The 19,010-nt window shown below is 49.2% G+C and overlaps 1 protein-coding gene across 15 annotated transcripts; it reads left to right on the top strand.

Moving 5' to 3' along the window:
- The first annotated feature begins 10,427 nt into the window (after nucleotides 1-10,427).
- On the top strand, nucleotides 10,428-19,010 carry Sh2b1 (SH2B adaptor protein 1). 15 transcript variants are annotated; one of them, XM_021166398.2, is made up of 10 exons: nucleotides 10,926-11,440; nucleotides 12,944-13,965; nucleotides 14,236-14,337; nucleotides 14,552-14,643; nucleotides 14,745-14,920; nucleotides 16,680-16,883; nucleotides 17,041-17,252; nucleotides 17,368-17,589; nucleotides 17,959-18,058; nucleotides 18,235-19,010. In XM_021166398.2, coding segments are annotated over exons 2-10 (2,049 nt in total). In that variant the 5' UTR covers nucleotides 10,926-11,440; nucleotides 12,944-13,026; the 3' UTR covers nucleotides 18,237-19,010. The 15 variants fall into 15 exon arrangements, with proteins under 15 accessions (XP_029335615.1, XP_021022057.1, XP_021022058.1 ...); XM_021166399.2 differs by having other exon boundaries at nucleotides 10,926-11,063; nucleotides 18,235-18,998; XM_021166403.2 differs by having other exon boundaries at nucleotides 10,927-11,063; nucleotides 17,368-17,536.

Raw genomic sequence — 19,010 nt, 5'->3', positions numbered from 1 at the left:
AGAGAAACCCTGTCTCGAAAAAAACAAAAAACAAAAACAAAAAAAAAAGAAAGGAAGGAAGAAAAGAAAGAAAGAAAGAAAGAAAGAAAGAAAGAGGGAGGAAAGGGAAGCTATTTAAGAGAGCACAGAAAGAAAAGGGAGAGAAGAAATGAGGCAGTTTTACCAGGAGCAGGTTGCAGAAAGAGACCAAGCTAGACACAGTGAAGACAGAAGGAGCCAGAGAATGAGAAGGAGCCAGAAGTCCAGAACAAATTGCCAGAGTTAGTTTGAGGCCAAGCAGAACAATTCAGGAGAAACTGAGAAAAGCCAGAGTGAATCAGTCAGCTTGATGAGGAGTCTGAGCCAGATCTGTTAAGTTGAACCAGCCAGCCAGGCTTCAGAGAGAACTATGAAGAGGTGAGTTTATTCATCAGTAGGTAAGTCTCAGAGGTTGAAGACACTAGTCCTAGATAAGATTGTACAGAGGCTAGACACTTCCAGGACTAGGTTTGAACTCAGTGTGGGGGGCACCCTTGGAATCCTAGCACTCAGGGAGTGGATCAAGGTTCAAGGTCATCCTCTACCTCTTGTTTTTTTTTTTATTTATTTATTTTTATTTATATGAGTACACCGTAGCTGTCTTCAGACACACCAGAAAAGTGCATTGGATCCCATTACAGATGGTTGTGAGCCACCATGTGGTTACTGGGATTTGAACTCAGGACCTTCGGAAGAGCAGTCAGTGCTCTTAACCACTGCTTCAGCCTCAGCACTGACTGGAGTCATGTTACAGTGTTGTATAATTGTCTGTTTTCTTTTTAATCCTCACTCCTTCCGTGGAGAACCTGTTGACTGACTGAGCTGGTTTAGTCAGCCGATGGCTGAAGTCCCAGCACTTGGCATAGCACTTACGGGCAGGAGCACACTTGACAGACAGGAACAAGAAGGTGGAAAGTAGTGGTGCAGTGGTGGCGCACACCTTTAATCCCAGCACTTGGGAAGCAGAGGCAGGCGGATTTCTGAGTTCGAGGCCAGCCTGGTCTACAGAGTGAGTTCCAGGACAGCCAGGGCTACACGGAGACAGCCTGCCTCAAGGGGGGGTGGGGGGGAAAGAAGGTGGAAAGTTCAATGCCACCCTCTGTTATATAGGAAATTTGAGACTGATATGGGATGCAGGAAATCCTGCCTCAAGAAAGCCAATGAAAAGGTGAGGGCCTGGTGAGATGTCTCAGTGAGTAAAGATGATTCCACCAAGCCTGATGACCTGGGTTCAATTCCTGAGGCCCACGTGGTTGGATGGAGAGAACCAAAAATCAGAAAAAAAAAACAGTTGTTCTGATTTTCACATGAGCATCATTGTATGTGCGCGTGCGTGTGCACACACACACACACATACATATGTAAGTAAATAAATGAATAAACTAAAACTTTTTTTTTTAAAGATTTATTTATTAAGTACACAGTGTTCTGCCTGCATTTATGCCTGCAAGCCAGGAGAGGGCACTAGTCCTCATTACAGATGGTTGCGAGCCACCATGTGGTTGCTGGGAATTGAACTCATGACCTCTGGAAGAAGAGCAGACAGTGCTCTTAATCTCTGAGCCATCTCTCCAGCCCAAACTAAAACTTTTAAAAAGGTTTTTGTGAGCCAGGCTGGTGAAAGCTTTTAGTCCCAGAACTTGGGAAGCAGAGGCAAGCAAATCCCTGAGTTCAAGGCTGGCCTGGTCTACAGAGCAAGTTCCGGGACAACCAGGGCTACTCAGAGAAACCCTGTTTTGAAAAAATAACAGAAGGTTTTATGTGTGTGTGCAGAATCATTAACATTTTCGGAAGATGATCTTGAAATGGAATGGCCTTCCATCCCCCACCCCAAACAATTTATTATTTAGCCCTGTGGTAGACACCTGGGTTAATCTCGTTTGCAGTGTGGAAAGGTGTTCTCAGTGTTTTGTAAGCATCTCCTTTACCTTCTCACTGGCTTAATACAGAACTGAGAGGTCTAAGGCAAAGCAGGAGAGTATAGGCTAGACTTCTGGGCAGAGCTAGGAACTCCTAGAAAGAACTCTGGGCGGGAGATTTGCTAGTCAGTTTCATGACCCAGATGTGGAGGAAGAAGCAGGTACTAAGGAGAGGTAATGAGCCACGTGGTAGAACATAGATTAGTGTAAACGGGTTAATTTAAGATTTAATTTCATTTACGATCTAGTTGGGAACAAGCTCGCTAAATCCAAGCTTTTATATTTAGTAAATGGTCTCTGTGTCATTACTTGGTTGGCTGGCAGCTAGAGACAGTCTGGTGATGATAACTGGTGCATTGAAGATGGAGCTAGAAATCAGAACTTAGAGCCTGCAAAAGTCGTGGATGGAAGGCTGGGAACAAGTACTTCCTGGAGCAACCCGGCTTCCCAGTGATGGTCTCTGAGGCAGGAGCACGGTGGGATTGGGAAATCCAGAAAGGCTACGGGCTGAGGGTGGTTCCCCTAAAACCCCCTGCTGAGCAGCAAAACCGGCTGCCAGATAGAGAACAGGGCACTTCCCAGGCGCGGAGGGGCGGATTGAGCCATGGTCCAGCTAGAATAACTTCCCAGAGACTGCAGCCCAATTCAGGTCTGCGGCATCCTGGTGCAGCTGCTGGCTCCACTTTCCTGGACCTGGGGCGGGGCGGGCGCCCTTACGAAAGCCTGCAGCCACGAAGCATAGTCCGTTGGAGAGGCTTGTCCAGGGCTGGCACTAGGCGGAACCCGTAAGGTAACCCGCTAGACCGAGCGGAGGGGCGGAGCCAGCAATCAGTGCCCGGTGCTAGCTGAGCCGCAGAAGGGCACCAGGGCCAGCAAGCTGATCTCCAAGTCCAGACTAAAAGGCTGAAGTCCCAAACTTCTGAAAGGGTAATGAATTAAATTTGAAAACAGTAAAGGGGAAAAGAAACTGAACAGAGGCGGTCATAGAAAGAAATACTGAGTTTGAATATTAAAAAGTAAATTCTCCGAAGGAAGAAGAAAGAAAGAAATAAAAATGTTCGGTAAATCTGCATAAAGTCTCCAAAGGAAGGAGAGAGAAAGGGAAAGAAAAATGTTCTGTAAATGTGAATAGTCTCCAAAGAAAGGAGAGCAAAGGGGATATAAATAAAGATAGTTTGTAAATGTGCTTAAAAGCTAAAGTCTCTGAAGGAAGGAGAGAGTTAGTGATTAAGAAGAAATTATTTTCTGTTTAAAATGGAGGTCACAATGGTAATGGCATTTGGATCCCATATAATTTTGCTCCGATTATCAGCACAGAAATAATTGTAAGTAGTGTTCACAATTTTATATATCCTCTTTAAGAAAGATCAGAATATGGGCTGGTGAGATGGCTCAGTGGGTAAGAGCACCCGACTGCCCTTCCGAAGGTCCAGAGTTCAAATCCCAGCAACCACATGGTGGCTCACAACCACCCGAAATGTCTTCTGGTGTGTCTGAAGACAGCTACAATGTACTTACATATAATAAATAAAAAATAAAAAAAAAAGATCAGAATAAAACAGACCTGGATAAAGAGAGGAGTGGAAAATTGAATGCTAGATCAGAGTCGATAGAACAGAGAGATCTCATGATCCTTTGAACAAAACAACAAAACGTCCTAGGAATCCAACCTGAAGTCTACACCGCCACCTTGTGACAAGGAAGTAGAATAGCAGCCCATAGAAATGCTAGATAAATTTAGGCTGAGTTAAGAATACAGATTATAGGGCTGGTGAGATGGCTCAGTGGGTGAGAGCACCCGACTGCTCTTCTGAATGGTCCAGAGTTCAAATCCCAGCAACCACATGGTGGCTCACAACCATCTGTAATGAGATCTGACTCCCTCTTCTGGTGTGTCTGAAGACAGCTACAGTGTACTTACATATAATAAATAAATAAATCTAAAAAAAAAAAAGAATACAGATTATATTTGATAATGACACCTTAGTGAAATATCACTAGATTATATGTTTCATTTTGTAGAGTTTGGAAAATTAAAGTATGTATATATATTAATACATCATACAATGGACAACAGAAAAGGACCAGACACTGACAAGTAGCCCAGGCGATCCAGCTTCCTCACAGGCTGCCTCAGAAGCTGTTCCCTCAAAATTCTGCATCCAGAACAATTTCACATAGCCCAGCTATGATGGTCCAGCCTCACGGACTGTTCCATCCAGGACTTCAGTTAATGCCTGCACTTTCTATCACACAGAGTCTAGACCGCAAATGATACAGTTAGCTTTCCTAGGACTTGGCCAATGCCCAAATTTTCTTAGCCCCCCACTTCCAGTAATGCTATTGCTTTCTGACAGCAGGAATAAATCTTTAGGAGAACAATACCCTCATTCATAAGATGGGTGGATGATGGATGTTTGTTATCATTTAAGGTGGGTTGGTCACAAGTTGTCATGATGGTTGCTGGGATTTGAACTCAGGACCTTTGGAAGAGCAGTCAGTGCTCTTAACCACTGAGCGATCTCTCCAGCCCACCAAGCCCACATTTTTTCTTTTTTTCTTTTTTTTTTTTAAAGATTTATTTATTTATTATGTGTAAGTACACTGTAGCTGTCTTCAGACACTCCAGAAGAGGGCGCCAGATCTCATTACAGATGGTTGTGAGCCACCATGTGGTTGCTGGGATTTGAACTCTGGACCTTTGGAAGAGCAGTCGGGTGCTCTTACCCACTGAGNTGTGGTTGCTGGGATTTGAACTCTGGACCTTTGGAAGAGCAGTCGGGTGCTCTTACCCACTGAGCCATCTCACCAGCCCACATTTTTTCTTTAAAAAATCTCTTTCTCTCTTTTTCTCTCCCCTTCCTCCTCCCCTCCCCACCCCCACCCCTTTTTCTTCTTTCATTGAGACAAGGTCTCATTGTGTACTCCTGGCTGGCCTAGAACTCTTTTTGTAGATAGGATAGGCTGGCTTTGAACTCACAGAGATCTGTCTGCCTCTGCTTCCCAGGTGGAGGATCACACCCAGCCCTAAGAACATTTTCGTACAGCTAGAGTACTGTGAGCATTTCCAGCCCTCGCCCTTCCCAGTCACGTCTGTTTCACTTCTAGTTCAAGCCATCTGCTCTACTTGTGCATCTCTGTATAACTTAGGACCCAGGAGACCGACACCAGCTTTTTGTCTTTCTGAGACTTAGTTCACTTAATGCTTCTTTCCAGTTACAAGCATTTTCCTGAAAACAATATAACTTTGCTCTTTATGGCTTAAAAAATTCATTGCTCACAGAGGCCAGAGGAGGGTTTCCAATCCACCGGAACTGGATGTATGGACTGTTGTGACCTGCCATGTGGGTGCTGGGAGTCACCAAGTCCTTTGGAAGAGCATCCATGCCATCTCTCCAGCCCTCATCACATACACGTTTCCTATCTTAGTGTGAGTTTTCCCAGTCTGTATGCTTGTGGATCACATGAGTGCGTAGCAGCCTTGGGGATCAGAAGAGAATGCCAGACCTCCCGGAACTCTAGTTATAGAGCACCAGTGTGGGGACTAGGGGTTAAACCTAGGTGCACTGGTGGGTCCCACCCATAGTACATTTCCTTTATCCATTCTTTTGTTGGTAGACACCAGAGTTGTTGGTGCCATAACTGAACTTTCATGCATAGTCCTCCAGTGAACATGGATATGCAAGTATGTGCAGGTACCCTAAGAGTCAAGTGGAGAGTCTAGTTTTCTCATGGAACTAAAGTCACACATAGTTCCCCCCCCCCCCCGAGACTGGGTTTCTCTGTATAGCCCTGGCTGTCCTGGAACTTACTTTGTAGACCAAGCTGGCCTCGAACTCAGAAATCTGCCTGCCTCTGCCTCCCAAGTGCTGGGATTAAAGGCGTGCACCACCACACCCGGCCACACATAGTTATGAACTACCCAATGTAGCTATTATTTATTTGGAAAAGGGTCTTGATGTTAGCCTGGGATGAACTTTTCATACGGACCCGGCTGGCCTCAAACTCACAGAAATCTACCTTCCTCTGCCTCCTAAATCCTGGGATTAAAGCTGTGTGCATCATACCTGCCTGGGTTATTTATTTTTATGTGTATGGGTTTTGCTTGTCTGTCTGTCTGTCTGTACTATGTGTGTACCTCATGCTCCAAGAGGACAGAAGAGGATGTCAGATTCTCTGAAACTGTATTTACAGACAGTTGGAGCTGCTACATGGGGGCTGGGAATTGAACCTGGCTCTTCGGGAAGAGCACCCAGTACTCTCAACCACTGAGCCACCTCTCCGGCCCTCATTTTATTTATTTTAGAGAGAGGGTCTCACTATACAGTCTGAGCTGGAGTAAAAGTCACTATGTAGCCCAGGCTGGCCTCAAATTTACCTTGATCTTTCTGTATGAGCCTCCCAAGTGCTGGGATTACACGTATGAGTCATCGCACCTGGCTCAAATATCATAACTCATGCTATTGGAGACCTATGCCATAAAACAGGGACTCAGGAACTGACACCTAAATACCTAAAGTTGAGCTGACAAGATGGCTTAGCCAGTAAAGGTACCAACCACCGTACCAACGACCAAACCTGACAAGTTAATCCTCAAGGCCCATGTGGCAGAAGGGAGAACTGACCCCTCAAAGTTGTTCCCTGATGTCTATGGAACCTTGTGCTCAGACACACTAAGCAACTGGAACTTTAAAAAATTAAATTTCATTCGCTTGCCTGTTTTTTGTTTGGTTGGTTTTTTAAATTTTGTTCAGGTCAGACACCGTGTTGAATATCTCTAATCTCAGCACTCAGAAGCCAGAGACAGCCAGATTTTTGTGAGTTCCAGTCTACATAGTGAGTTCTAGGTCAGATAGGACAACACAGTGAGACCTTGTCTCAAAAACACTTATAGTCATCTAATTGCCTCTGTCTCTGCTGGCATTAAATATGTATACCAGCACACGTGACTATTTTTTTTTTCTTTTGGTATTTCAAGACAGGGTTTCTCTGTACAGCCCTGGCTGTCCTGGAACTCACTTTGTAGACCAGGCTGGCCTCGAACTCAGAAATCCGCCTGCCTCTGCCTCCCAAGTGCTGGGATTAAAGGAGTGTGCCACCACGCCCGGCTTGGCTATTTATCTTTTAATATTTATTCTGTGTGTGCCTGAGTGTGTGTATGTAGAACTGGAATTATAGTTGATTATGAGCTACCTTGTATGTGCCATGAATTGAACTCAACTCTTCTGCAAGAAAAACAACTGCTTTCAATTTTTGAGCCATCTTTCCAGCCCTTTTTATTTATTTTCAAGACAGGGTCTTACTATGCATGCCTGGTTGACCCAGACATTTCCGTGTAGACCAGGTTGGTCTTCAACCAACAGAGATCTGACTGCCTCTACTTCCAGAATGCTGGGACTAAACCTGTGTGCCACTATGTCTGGCTCTACTTCCTGAAGACAGGGTCTCACTCCATAGTCCAAGCTGGCCTAAAAGTTACTATGTAGCCCAGGCTGGCTTCAAACTCACTTCATTCTTTCTACATCAGCCTCCTCAGTTTGAGGATAATAAGCATGAGTCATCTTGCTTAGCTCAGTATATATTCCTCATGTAGGCTACTGGAGGCTTCTGCCTTAAAAATACAAGTGCTGGCTGGAGAGGTGGCTCAGTGGTTAAGAGCACTGACTGTTCTTCCAGAGGTCCTGAGTTCAAATCCCAGCAACCATATGGTGGCTTAAACCATCTGTAATGGGGATTCGATGCCCTCTTCTGATGTGTCTGAAGACAGTGACAGTGTACTCACATATATGAAATAAATAAATCTTTTTTTTTTTAAAGCAAAAAACAAAAACCCCAAGTGCCCAGGCTTCCAGGGTAGCCTTAGGTCACTGGCTCACGAAGGCTGGTTTGTCAAAGACCTAGCTTTTCTATAGCTGGGGCAAATCTGAGGAATAATTTATATTGTAGATGCAAATCAACTACTTACTCATTGTTAGGTACCACATGCTTAGCTAAATCCCTTCCTGGTTTCTTTTAGGAGCACTTTGGGGGGAGTGGATCTCCTTTGCCTCTCTTCCTCTCTTCCAACAAATTGCTAGAACACAAATCTCATTTCTTTTTTTTTTTTTTAAATTATTTATTATATGTGTAAGTACANTGTAGCTGTCTTCAGACACTCCAGAAGAGGAGGTCAGATCACATTACGGATGGTTGTGAGCCACCATGTGGTTGCTGGGAATTGAACTCAGGACCTCCAGGAGAGCAGTCAGTGCTCTTAACCTCTGAGCCATCTCTCCAGCCTCCAAATCTCATTTCTAATGCTCCTGGGAAATACAACCCAGCTCCTTCTAATCCTTCCCTGTGTACTTGCTAAATGTTTCTTGTTCTACTGAGGCCCTAGGCCCAGTCCCTGACACGTCCTTTGTCTGATCACCACACTGCTTTGTGCAATTCAACCTACGACTCCATCTCTAATAGACAACTCCACCTCTTACCCAAGAACATTTCCTGTGCTTATACAGTAGCCAACTACAGGTATACACCTATATTGGTTTTGGTTTGTTTTTTTATGAATCAAGGTCTCACCAAATAGCTCTGGCTGTCCCTAAACTCAGTATGTAGACCAATAGACCTTGAACCCATAGAGTTCAGACTGCCTGCTGGGATTAAAGGCTCAGGTCACTATAGCAGGTTTAGATAGGTATTTTAATAAAAAAAAAAAAAAAAAAAAAAAAAAACCAAACTTCAGTTTACTGAGCACACCAAACCAAGCCTGTGACCAAGCGACTACAATATCAGACTATTTCAATCACTTCAAAAACTCTGATTGAGTTCTGGGAAGTAGCTCAGCAGTAAAATATCTAGCATGTTCCCGGCCCTGGGTTTAATCCTCAACAATGACCCTGCCCCACTTCCAAAAGGTCGGGCAGTTTAGACAGAACATACCCAAACTTATCAATAGCCATTTGCCCTTTTGTGTTCTTGAACTCTGTCTATGCTAGTTGATGAATAGGTAAGCTAGAGGGAGGGTGTGGGAAACAGTCACAGGACAGGGATCCCTACATTTGCCTCTTCCTTTAAAATGGTAAAAAAGGTAGATAATCCTGGCAATGAAGACCTAACAAAGTTAACCCTGAGCTGGTGGCTTGTGCTGTGTTACATCCTGGGTGATTTAAGACTGGCTAAGCCACAGGTCTGGAGAGAGAGTTCAGTAGTTAGGGGCACATGGTACTCTTGCAGTGGACCATTTATATACAGATAAGGAACATAAGTTTTTAAAAATCTTTTAAAACAAAAGACTGAGTACACCAGAACTTGTCTGTTGTTTTTTTCTAAGATTTTCTAACTCCATGGGGGAAAGATGGCACCTCTGGACAAACATTCGTTATGTGCAACAAGTTCTTGATCTATATCCATCTTCTGGGTCACTTGCCTCTGGGTTCCAGGATAGCATTTGATCTCGTCAGCTAGTTGGCTTTGGAGATTAAAAAAAAAAAAATTTTTTTAAAATTTGTGACATGGTTTTCATTGTTTATCCCTGGCCATCCTAGAACTTGCTCTATATACCAGGCTGGCCTAGAACTCAGATATCCACCTGCCTCAGCCTCCAAAGTGCTGGGATTAAAGGCATTGGTCCTTACTGCCTGGCTTAAATTTTCCAAAATTAATATTATTTTAGCTTATGTGTGCCTTTTGCCTGCCTGCATGTATGTATGTGTCCCTGTTGAGATCATAAGGCACCAGATCCCCTGGAGCTGGAGTTATAGTCAGTTCTGAACCACCAAGTGGTTGCTGGGCCTCTGCAAGAGCTGCTAGTCTTTTAATCACTTAGCTCTCTTTCCAGCAGTGTAACTTATTTACATTTTATTTCCACTTTGTTTATGTGTATGTGATTGGGGGGGGCGGGTGTCACACGTGTGTGGTGTGTGTGCCATGTTCTAAGTCAGAAGCCAACTTTCCAACATCCTTACTCTTTCCACAGTGGGTTCTGGGGACGGAATTCTGGCTATCAGGCTGGCATAGAAAACACAAGCACTTTTACTGAAAAGGCATCTCACTAGCCTAGTTCTGGAAATTTTATTGACGATCTTAGAAAGAGTGACACTCCTCACACTGAGTTGCTTAACCATTAGGATTTAAATTTGAATATATGAAAATCATCTTGCCACACCAAGAGACTAGAGCCCCTCTGTGGGTGAAAGCGACCAACCGCAGGAGTAGAGTACAATCACAGATGACAAGCTATAGACATAATCTTTTGGGCCCTGTCAATGATCCCAATCTACTCTGGCCTTTTCAATTACTTCAGCTGTAGTGACGCTGGATCAATGCGGATCTTGGGTTGCTAGAGGATATTTGTGCGCAAGGTCTCAACAGCACTTTGTACCTTACGTTCGTCATCCCTCTAACTTGCCCTGAAGCCTCTCTTGAACTTCAAGCTCTATCTCCACGTACCTACTGATGTCCCGCAAGCATGTCCAAAACTGACCTCACTATTGCTGTCCCAACTTTAGTTCCAGTCTAAGTTAGAGCCCTCCAGGACCACCTTGTCCCTTTCCCCTGAAAGACCAAGGTCGTTAAGTTCAGGCTCCGCCTGCTCCACTCGGTCTCCCAAGGTCACCGCTACAACGCTCGCCAGCTCCCTGGGGGCGGTGTCCGTGTACCCCTCGATGCAGGGCCAGGCGCTCTAGGCTGCAGCCAGCTCTTCAAAGAGCTTTATCATCTCGCTGATTTCTCTTAGTGGGCGGCTACTCTCTCCGCTCAAGTGGCTTCTCTATGGTTAACTTCTCGCCTTTGTCTAGAATTTGCTTCGGATGACAGACCCATCGGCTTCCCACAGCTGCCTCAGTGGTTCCTTTTAGGTACAACTGCCGAAGCCACGGGAGCTCGGTGAGACCTGTGTTGGCGTAGCTCCTGAAAACCTCGGCGCCGAGAACGATGGCGGAAGTGAATACGAAGGTGCCCTCCTTCTTACTGCTCTTCTCTATGGTCGCTTCCTTCCGCGTCGGGGAACCCGTCCCAGCGCCTGCGCAGAAGCGCGTGCTGGGAGCCTGTCGCGGAGGCGGGGGGCATAGGGAGCGGGAGCTGCGGCCGCCGCCGCCGCCGCCGCCGCCGCTGCCGGAGCTAAGCGCGGGGACCGAGATGCAGGTGGGACCGGAACCGGAACCCCCCTCTTCAAGTGCCTCTTTCCTCTCCGGACTCGACCCTGTCGTCTGAGAAGCCTGGGCGGGGGTGGGCGTGGGGGCTCGGGGCTGGAGGGGTGCTCGGCTCCCGAGAGGGCAGCAGATAGTTGGTCCCTCGGAGGCTCCGGCCCAGGGGCATGTGGAGGGTGTCCAACGACTAGGATCGGGTCCGAGTGATTAACCACGGGGCCCGGAGGGTCCGAACCTGGAGCGCAGCCTGCACCCTCCACCACCCGCCCTTCTGGAATGTCAGAACTAAGCCAAGAGGCAGGTGCACCGGAAAACTGTGACTGAGCCGTCTTGGCAGAAGAGAAACTGAGTCACCAGTCCAGGAACCGCAGGGTCAGCGGGCCTGAAGGGGGCTGGGTCGGCCAGTAGTGCTGAGGGCTGGGTGGGCCTGTGTGAGCCGAGGTAGCCTCTGGCTGGGGACTGTCTCTGCCTTGCCTGCGCCTCTTGGCCCCGATTCCCCTGTGCTCTGTGACTCCCGCATCTCCTGGCTGCTTCTCCTTGGTTTGGAGTTGTCCCTGTGGTTGGAGCCATCGGAGTATGTAGGAAGGGCCAAGGAGGAAGGGGAGGGGGTCTCTGACTTGCAGCTTGGTTGTAGGTTTGATGAAGAGGCTGGCACCACTGATAGTTTGGGTAGACTTTCCTGAGCCGTCCAGAGGTGTCTCCTTTCAGTCTATCATAGGGCAGGACCACTCACCAAAGAGCCACCGGTTGTAAATTACATACGGAGCTCTGTCACTTTCTAGTTGTGATGTAAGAGTTGGGGCACCCGCAGAAGCGCTTCCTTTCTGGAGCCCAAATGGGACCCATCATACTGTCCTCCCCCATAAAAAATAGTGACGGTGGCAGTGATGTGTGCTTACTGTGTAAAGCATAGACATGTTCCTTGTCATTTCATTTCTCCTGACAACTGTAGCAGGTAGCGGTTAGTAACTGTGTTTTACAGAGACAAAAGCTAGGTTCACACAGCTAACAGGTGGGCTGAGCTGGGGCTTGAGTCCAAGACTCACAGGTACACTCCCCAGGGAGAGAAAAATCCTGAGCCCCGGCTCCGTGTGATGCCTTACTTCTGTGGCTAGTAAAGACTTGTTCTGACCCAACACACCATCTCTTTTTCTCTAGCATTGCTATCACTCAGCCCTAGACTATAGGGGGCAACCCAGAGATTGGCCTTCAGCCAATCCAAGACTTCCCACAGGGCTTAAATGCTGGGTTGTAGGATCAGCTTCGAAGACAACTGAGCCTTCAGTCCAACTTCCACTCATTGGACCTATGATGCAAGGTCTCTAAAGGGTGTAATCCCTGCACCCTTTGGTCCCCTGAGAACAGAGCAGTAGGAGCTGTGGTTGAGGCTGGTCCAGCATATCCCTGGAGACTAGAACTGTGCAGTGGGAAATGCAGTAGACTCTGAGTTCTGGAACTTGTTTGAATCTCCGTTTCCTCGTCTGTAAGAGGTTAGTAAGTTGTCTAAGGAAAGGAAAAACGACCTTGTGGAGCCCTCTGGAATGGCACATTCAAAATGTGTGATAGTTAGGGAAGGTTTTTGTCTTAGAGAAGGGATGGCAGTGATCTTAAGAGTCCCCTGTGGGGTAAGATGCTTCAAGGCCCTTTCCTGGGTCCCACAACAGGAAGAGGGGTGGCAAAGGCAGCAGGATTGGGCTTAGCATCCCTCATCTCTGGAGTATATGAGGGTTATTGATCTTGAAGAGGGCAAAACAGTTTAGTTCTCTTCGCCTGTTGCCCTCTGAGGAGCCCGGAGGGGAGTCCCTGGCCTGGGCTGAGACATAACTCAATCTCACTTCTGCAGTAACTCAATGTGTGTGCCTCTTCTTTCTACAGCTGTTGCCGCTCATCCCGCGTCTTCTGGCTGCTTCCCTGTTTGTTCCCCGCAGGCTCCCCCTGTCCTCCTCCTGGGGCCCATCATGAATGGTGCCCCTTCCCCGGAGGATGGGGTCTTCCCTTCTCCACCAGCGCTGCCACCACCCCCTCCCCCAAGTTGGCAAGAGTTCTGTGAGTCCCATGCGAGGGCAGCTGCCCTGGATCTTGCCCGACGTTTTCGCCTCTACCTGGCCTCCCACCCACAGTATGCAGAGCCGGGAGCAGAGGCCGCCTTTTCTGGCCGTTTTGCTGAGCTCTTCCTGCAGCACTTCGAAGCCGAGGTGGCTCGGGCCTCGGGCTCACTCTCCCCACCTGTCCTGGCTCCATTGAGCCCTGGTGTGGAAATCCCACCATCACACGACCTGTCCCTTGAGAGCTGCAGGGTGGGTGGGCCCCTGGCAGTGTTGGGCCCTTCTCGATCTTCTGAGGACCTGGCTGGCCCCCTTCCTTCCTCAGTCCCTTCCTCTACAACATCCTCAAAGCCAAAGCTCAAGAAGCGTTTCTCCCTCCGCTCAGTGGGCCGTTCAGTCAGAGGCTCTGTTCGGGGCATCCTGCAGTGGCGGGGTGCCGTAGACTCTCCCTCCCAAGCTGGGCCTCTGGAGACCACATCCGGCCCTCCAGTTCTAGGTGGAAACAGCAACTCCAACTCCTCTGGAGGTGCTGGGACAGTTGGTAGGGCATTGGCTAATGATGGCACATCCCCTGGGGAGAGATGGACTCATCGCTTTGAGAGGCTGAGGCTAAGTCGTGGAGGGGGAACCCTGAAAGACGGATCAGGAATGATACAGAGAGAAGAGCTGCTGAGTTTCATGGGGGCTGAAGAGGCTGCCCCTGACCCAGCAGGAGTGGGTCGTGGAGGAGGGGCAGCTGGGCTGACCTCAGGAGGAGGAGGGCAGCCTCAGTGGCAAAAGTGTCGCTTGCTGCTCCGGAGTGAAGGAGAAGGAGGAGGAGGAAGTCGCTTGGAGTTCTTTGTACCACCCAAGGTGAGCCCGCAGGAAGGTGGGTAGCTGAAAGTGACAGTGGCTGAAGAGGAGGCTCAGCTCTGCAGATAGCTGTGGGGTTACTAACCCACATACACAATATTGCTGTCCTGGGTTCATGCTGACTGGGGGCTCTCAGTTGCCATGGGGGGATCTGAGACCAAAGAACTATTACTTTTTCACCTTACCTAGGAAGGAAGGGAAGGTGAATGGAGGGAGGTACAGTTAGATTTGACTCACCAAAAACCAATTATTCTTCCCTTTCCCACATAGGCATCCCGGCCCCGTCTCAGCATTCCCTGTTCTACTATTACTGATGTCCGCACAGCCACAGCCCTAGAGATGCCTGACAGGGAGAACACATTTGTGGTTAAGGTAGGAGCCCCAAGCTCTGTCCCCAGAGAGTACCTGTGCTTGAGAAAATGCTCTTGATAGACTTAGGCACGTATCTTCAGCAGCAGGATGAACATATGTCAGGGGGCTTTGAGTCTTCCTGGGGCTGTGGTTTCTTGTTTTCCTCAGGGTTGGATGTGGCCTGTAGGCCTCCTGCCCACTGCCCTTGCTAAAGCCCCGCCTCTCGGCCCTGTAGGTAGCAGGCCCTTCGGAGTACATCCTGGAGACAACTGACGCACTTCATGTGAAGGCCTGGGTGTCTGACATCCAAGAATGCCTAAGCCCCGGGTAAGAAGCCTGCCTCTGTTTCTGAGGGATCTGGACGTGGTATGGCACCCGTGTCTCTCTCCTGGTGACTTTCCCCAGCGCCATTTTCCCTGTCTTTGTAGACCCTGTCCTGCTATCAGCCCCCGTCCCATGACCCTTCCCCTGGCCCCTGGGACCTCCTTCCTCACAAAGGATAACACAGACAGCCTGGAGTTGCCCTGCCTGAATCATTCAGAGAGTCTGCCTAGCCAGGATCTGCTGCTGGGACCCAGCGAGAGTAACGACCGCCTGTCGCAGGGTAAGGTCGAGCCCGTGTGAGCTGCTGGGCCAGCTCTGTTCCCTAGCTGCTCTACCTATGACCTACTGACTGCTTGTATTTTGTCTCTGAACATACCATGAACTCTTAAGTCACAGTTTGCCATTTAAAATCATTACAGTGACCATCCTGCATGGCCCCATAAAACTCCTATCCAACCTTTCACACTCAGCTCTGTTACCTTTTTTTCATAAGCCACCTTCCATTAGGCCACCATTCTGTCTAGACTGAAGTAATGATTTTCTTGAGCAGGCTTCCAGCATACTGTGTGGACATCTTTGTTTCAGTCTTGTCCTGTATCTCAGCATATGTCAGTGGCCTTTGCACCTCCTTTCTTTCTTTCTTTCTTTCTTTCTTTCTTTCTTTCTTTCTTTCTTTCCTTTTGTTTTGTTTTTTCGAGACAGGGTTTCTCTGTAGCCCTGGCTGTTCTGGAACTCACTTTGTAGACCAGGCTGGCCTCAAACTCAGAAATCCGCCTGCCTCTGCCTTCCAAGTGTGCACCTCCTCTTTCATCCTGATCAAACACTGACACATGCAGAAAGATATCTGTATGGCCCAGCTCACCTTGTAGACTGCCTCTACTCTACCCTTTTCTCCTGACCATTGGCTCTTGAGTTTTGGCTTCATAGTGCCTGGCACAAGGGCTGCGTTCAGTCAACAAGAAAGTTATTACAGACTGGATTGTTAGAGCTAGCATAGACCTTACATCAGATTGCAAGTAACCGAGACCACAGGGAGGAAATGGATTTCCTGAGTTTGCCGACAAAGTTGTGCTGCTGTGCTAATCTAGGTTCTGACGTGGCTGTTTTCTAAGCAGTATGGTGATGTGTCTTCTGGCCTAGGCCTGATGTTTGACAGATGCTCAGTCAGGCTCTAGTGTATCACTGGCTGCATGCTAGGCTCTGGGGTAGATGGGGAACTCAGGTATTTCAAGTGGGCTCTTTGGTCTCCATGGGTTAACTCTAACTGAATTGGTAAGACATTATTCCTAATAAAAAGCAGGTCTCTAAAATGGGGGGTATGTTTAGTGTCTTCTGAGCATTCCTAGCAGGGTGCATCATGGGAACTCAGGAGGAAGAAAACAAGGGAGATGGGAGATGGAACTGACAGAATGTTGTACCGAGGTGAGAGATGAGAGTAGCTTCAAGGGCCAGGAACCTTATTGAGAGCTGACATGGGAGTGAGCACCAGGATGCTTGGAAAGGGAAGAACTCAGGTGAAAGTCACGTGACTCTGGCCTGAAGGGGAAGGCTCCTGCTAGGCAATCACAAGATGACAGTCACTGGAGTGTGTTCCCAAGTCTTCTGTTGCTGTAGGCTGACCTGCAAGCTGTAGCCTCAGTCTTCGGAGGCCCTCGGTACAGGAATGGACCTCCTGACATTTTTGAGGTGCTTCAAGATGATAGTTCTGGTCTAAACGAGACAGAGGGCTCCTTTCTAATGTGGACATTTTCCAGGGCTTCTATCCCTACCCCACCAACCTTTGCAATAATCTTTCAGCTGTTGATTCAGAAAAGACATAGGCACATTTGGATTCTAGGACCTCCTCGAAATAACCCTGGTCCCTCAGCCGTACAAGCAGTGTAAGTCAGAACCATCGTGACAATCCATCAGGGTCGCTCCTCCAGAGGCACGGGGGCTGGGCACGCAAGTGGACAGCCAATGGGGAGATGGCAGGAGCCCAGACCTGCAGGAGCAGAACCTGTGTCATTCTCAAGTTTGGCCCCTCTGTTTTCTTTCAGGAGCTTATGGGGGCCTCTCAGACCGGCCGTCAGCGTCCTTCTCCCCTAGTTCTGCCTCCATTGCTGCCTCCCATTTTGATTCAATGGAACTGCTTCCTCCAGAATTGCCTCCTCGAATTCCCATTGAGGAGGGGCCTCCAGCAGGGACAGTTCATCCCCTCTCTACCCCCTACCCTCCCCTGGATACTCCAGAAGCAGCCACAGGTATTGGGTGCTTGTATATTTTTGTCTGGTTTGTGATCCTGTATTGGAACTGGAGGGATCAAACGGGGAAAGAGCCAGTGACCTGGTGTTTCAAGGGGAAAACAGGGCTAGGGAGAGGCCTCTGACACCTGCTTTTCCCTCTCTCTCCTTCCTGAAGGATCATTCCTGTTCCAAGGGGAGTCAGAGGGGGGTGAGGGGGATCAGCCCCTCTCAGGCTATCCTTGGTTCCACGGCATGCTCTCTCGACTCAAAGCTGCCCAGTTAGTGTTAGAAGGAGGCACTGGCTCCCATGGTGTCTTCTTGGTACGCCAGAGTGAGACAAGGCGTGGTGAATATGTCCTCACTTTCAACTTCCAGGGCAAGGCCAAGGTGAGTGGTCCTGAAGGAGAATCTGGGGATCTGGGGATCCCATTGTGCAGGGGAGGAAGGATGTATAACTGACAGGGACTTTTAACTCCCACCTCACTTGTCATCCTGCCCTCAGCACCTGCGCTTGTCACTAAATGAGGAGGGACAGTGCCGGGTCCAACATCTGTGGTTCCAGTCCATTTTCGATATGCTTGAGCACTTCCGGGTGCACCCCATCCCTCTGGAGTCTGGAGGCTCCAGTGATGTTGTCCTTGTCAGCTATGTGCCCTCCCAGCGGCAGCAGGGTGAGCAGAGCAGGTCTGCAGGGGAGGAGGTGCCCGTGCACCCAAGAAGTGAGGTGTGTGTGCCAGGAAGACGGGGTGGGGGGGTGGAGGAAAGGCCCTGTTAGTGGGGAGCAGGGCAGTCAGGTACCTGGGCAGGGACCTAGAAGGGAAGCAGAAGGCTGACAGGATACAGGCAGAGGCTCCTCTTGGGGCAGGGGCAGTGGAGAGCTGGGTGCTGCATTCCCATTCCATCGGACCCTCCGCGCCATCATTGTCTGTCTCCTGGACCCATCCTCCTTGGCCTTGTCTTTGGCCTTTTTGGGGATTCATGGTCTGATCCCCTCCTTCCTCCCTTGATGTCTGATGTCCCTGTCTGATCTCTCACTTTCCCCCACCCACCATCCCATCTGTCCCCACGTTGCCCCTCCCCTCCCCTCCCCCAGGCCGGGAGCAGGCTGGGAGCCATGCAGGGGTGTGCGAGGGCGACCGATGCTACCCCGATGCCTCCTCCACCCTCCTGCCCTTCGGAGCGAGTGACTGTGTGTAAGTGTGGTCCTCTCACCACCGCCCATGATTCATCTTCCATGGAGGGGGGTTGCTCAGGAGATGGGACATGGGGGAGATAGCACATGGCTCCTTGGGGAGGACAAGCAAAGGGGAGGTCGCCATAAGAACTCACTTCCTTCCACAAGCAATGTCTTCTCACCATTCCTATCCAGAACGGAGCACCTCCCGTGACCCAGCCCAGCCCTCTGAACCCCCTCCATGGACAGATCCCCCACATCCTGGGGCAGAAGAGGCGTCGGGGGCGCCAGAAGTTGCGGCAGCCACAGCCGCAGCAGCCAAAGAGAGGCAAGAGAAAGAGAAAGCGGGCAGTGGAGGGGTCCAGGAAGAGCTGGTCCCCGTGGCTGAGCTGGTCCCCATGGTTGAATTGGAAGAGGCCATAGCACCAGGCACTGAGGCTCAGGGTGGTGCTGGCTCTAGTGGGGACTTGGAGGTGTCCCTAATGGTACAGCTCCAGCAGCTACCACTAGGGGGCAACGGAGAAGAAGGGGGTCACCCCCGAGCCATTAATAATCAGTACTCATTTGTGTGAGGTACCTGCCCACCCTCCATTCTCCTGCTCCCAGCCTTAAGTTGTGAGAGTGAGCTGGGCGGGAACACAGAGGAAGGTGGGCGTCCCCCCCTACATGCTTCCTGACCCTTGTCAGCCAAGGGTGTGTATGCTGTACAAGTAGAGGTTCAAGAGCCCTGTTAAGTCCCCAGTTACTACACACTACAGGTGCCCCAGGCCAAGGACTTGGGCTCCGTTACCTCCCTGAGGGGCTCTTACGGTCAGCCCCATCCCTGGGGGCTGCTTCCCCACTAATAACCCCCAGCCCAGTCAAGGGTGAGGGGGAAGGGCTGTCAGTTATATTAAGGTGGTTGTTGTTGTTGTTTTAAACAAAATGGAAAAGCATAAATAAATAAAGGGTTTATCTCAGTTCCATCATGA

Source organism: Mus caroli, chromosome 7 (genome assembly GCF_900094665.2).
Source record: "Mus caroli chromosome 7, CAROLI_EIJ_v1.1, whole genome shotgun sequence".
Taxonomy (NCBI): Eukaryota; Metazoa; Chordata; class Mammalia; order Rodentia; family Muridae; genus Mus; species Mus caroli.
Note: the sequence above shows the minus strand (reverse complement) of the source record. Positions and strands in the feature narration are given on the sequence as shown.

Bases quoted from the DNA above. Each gene is read 5' to 3' on its own strand.
- Sh2b1 (XM_029479751.1), top strand. From the start codon at position 12,919: ATGTGTGTGCCTCTTCTTTCTACAGCTGTTGCCGCTCATCCCGCGTCT. The intron at 13,966-14,235 runs GTGAGCCCGCAG...TTTCCCACATAG, and splicing joins AGTTCTTTGTACCACCCAAG to GCATCCCGGCCCCGTCTCAG. The intron at 17,537-18,234 runs GTGAGCAGAGCA...ATTCCTATCCAG, and splicing joins GCCCTCCCAGCGGCAGCAGG to AACGGAGCACCTCCCGTGAC.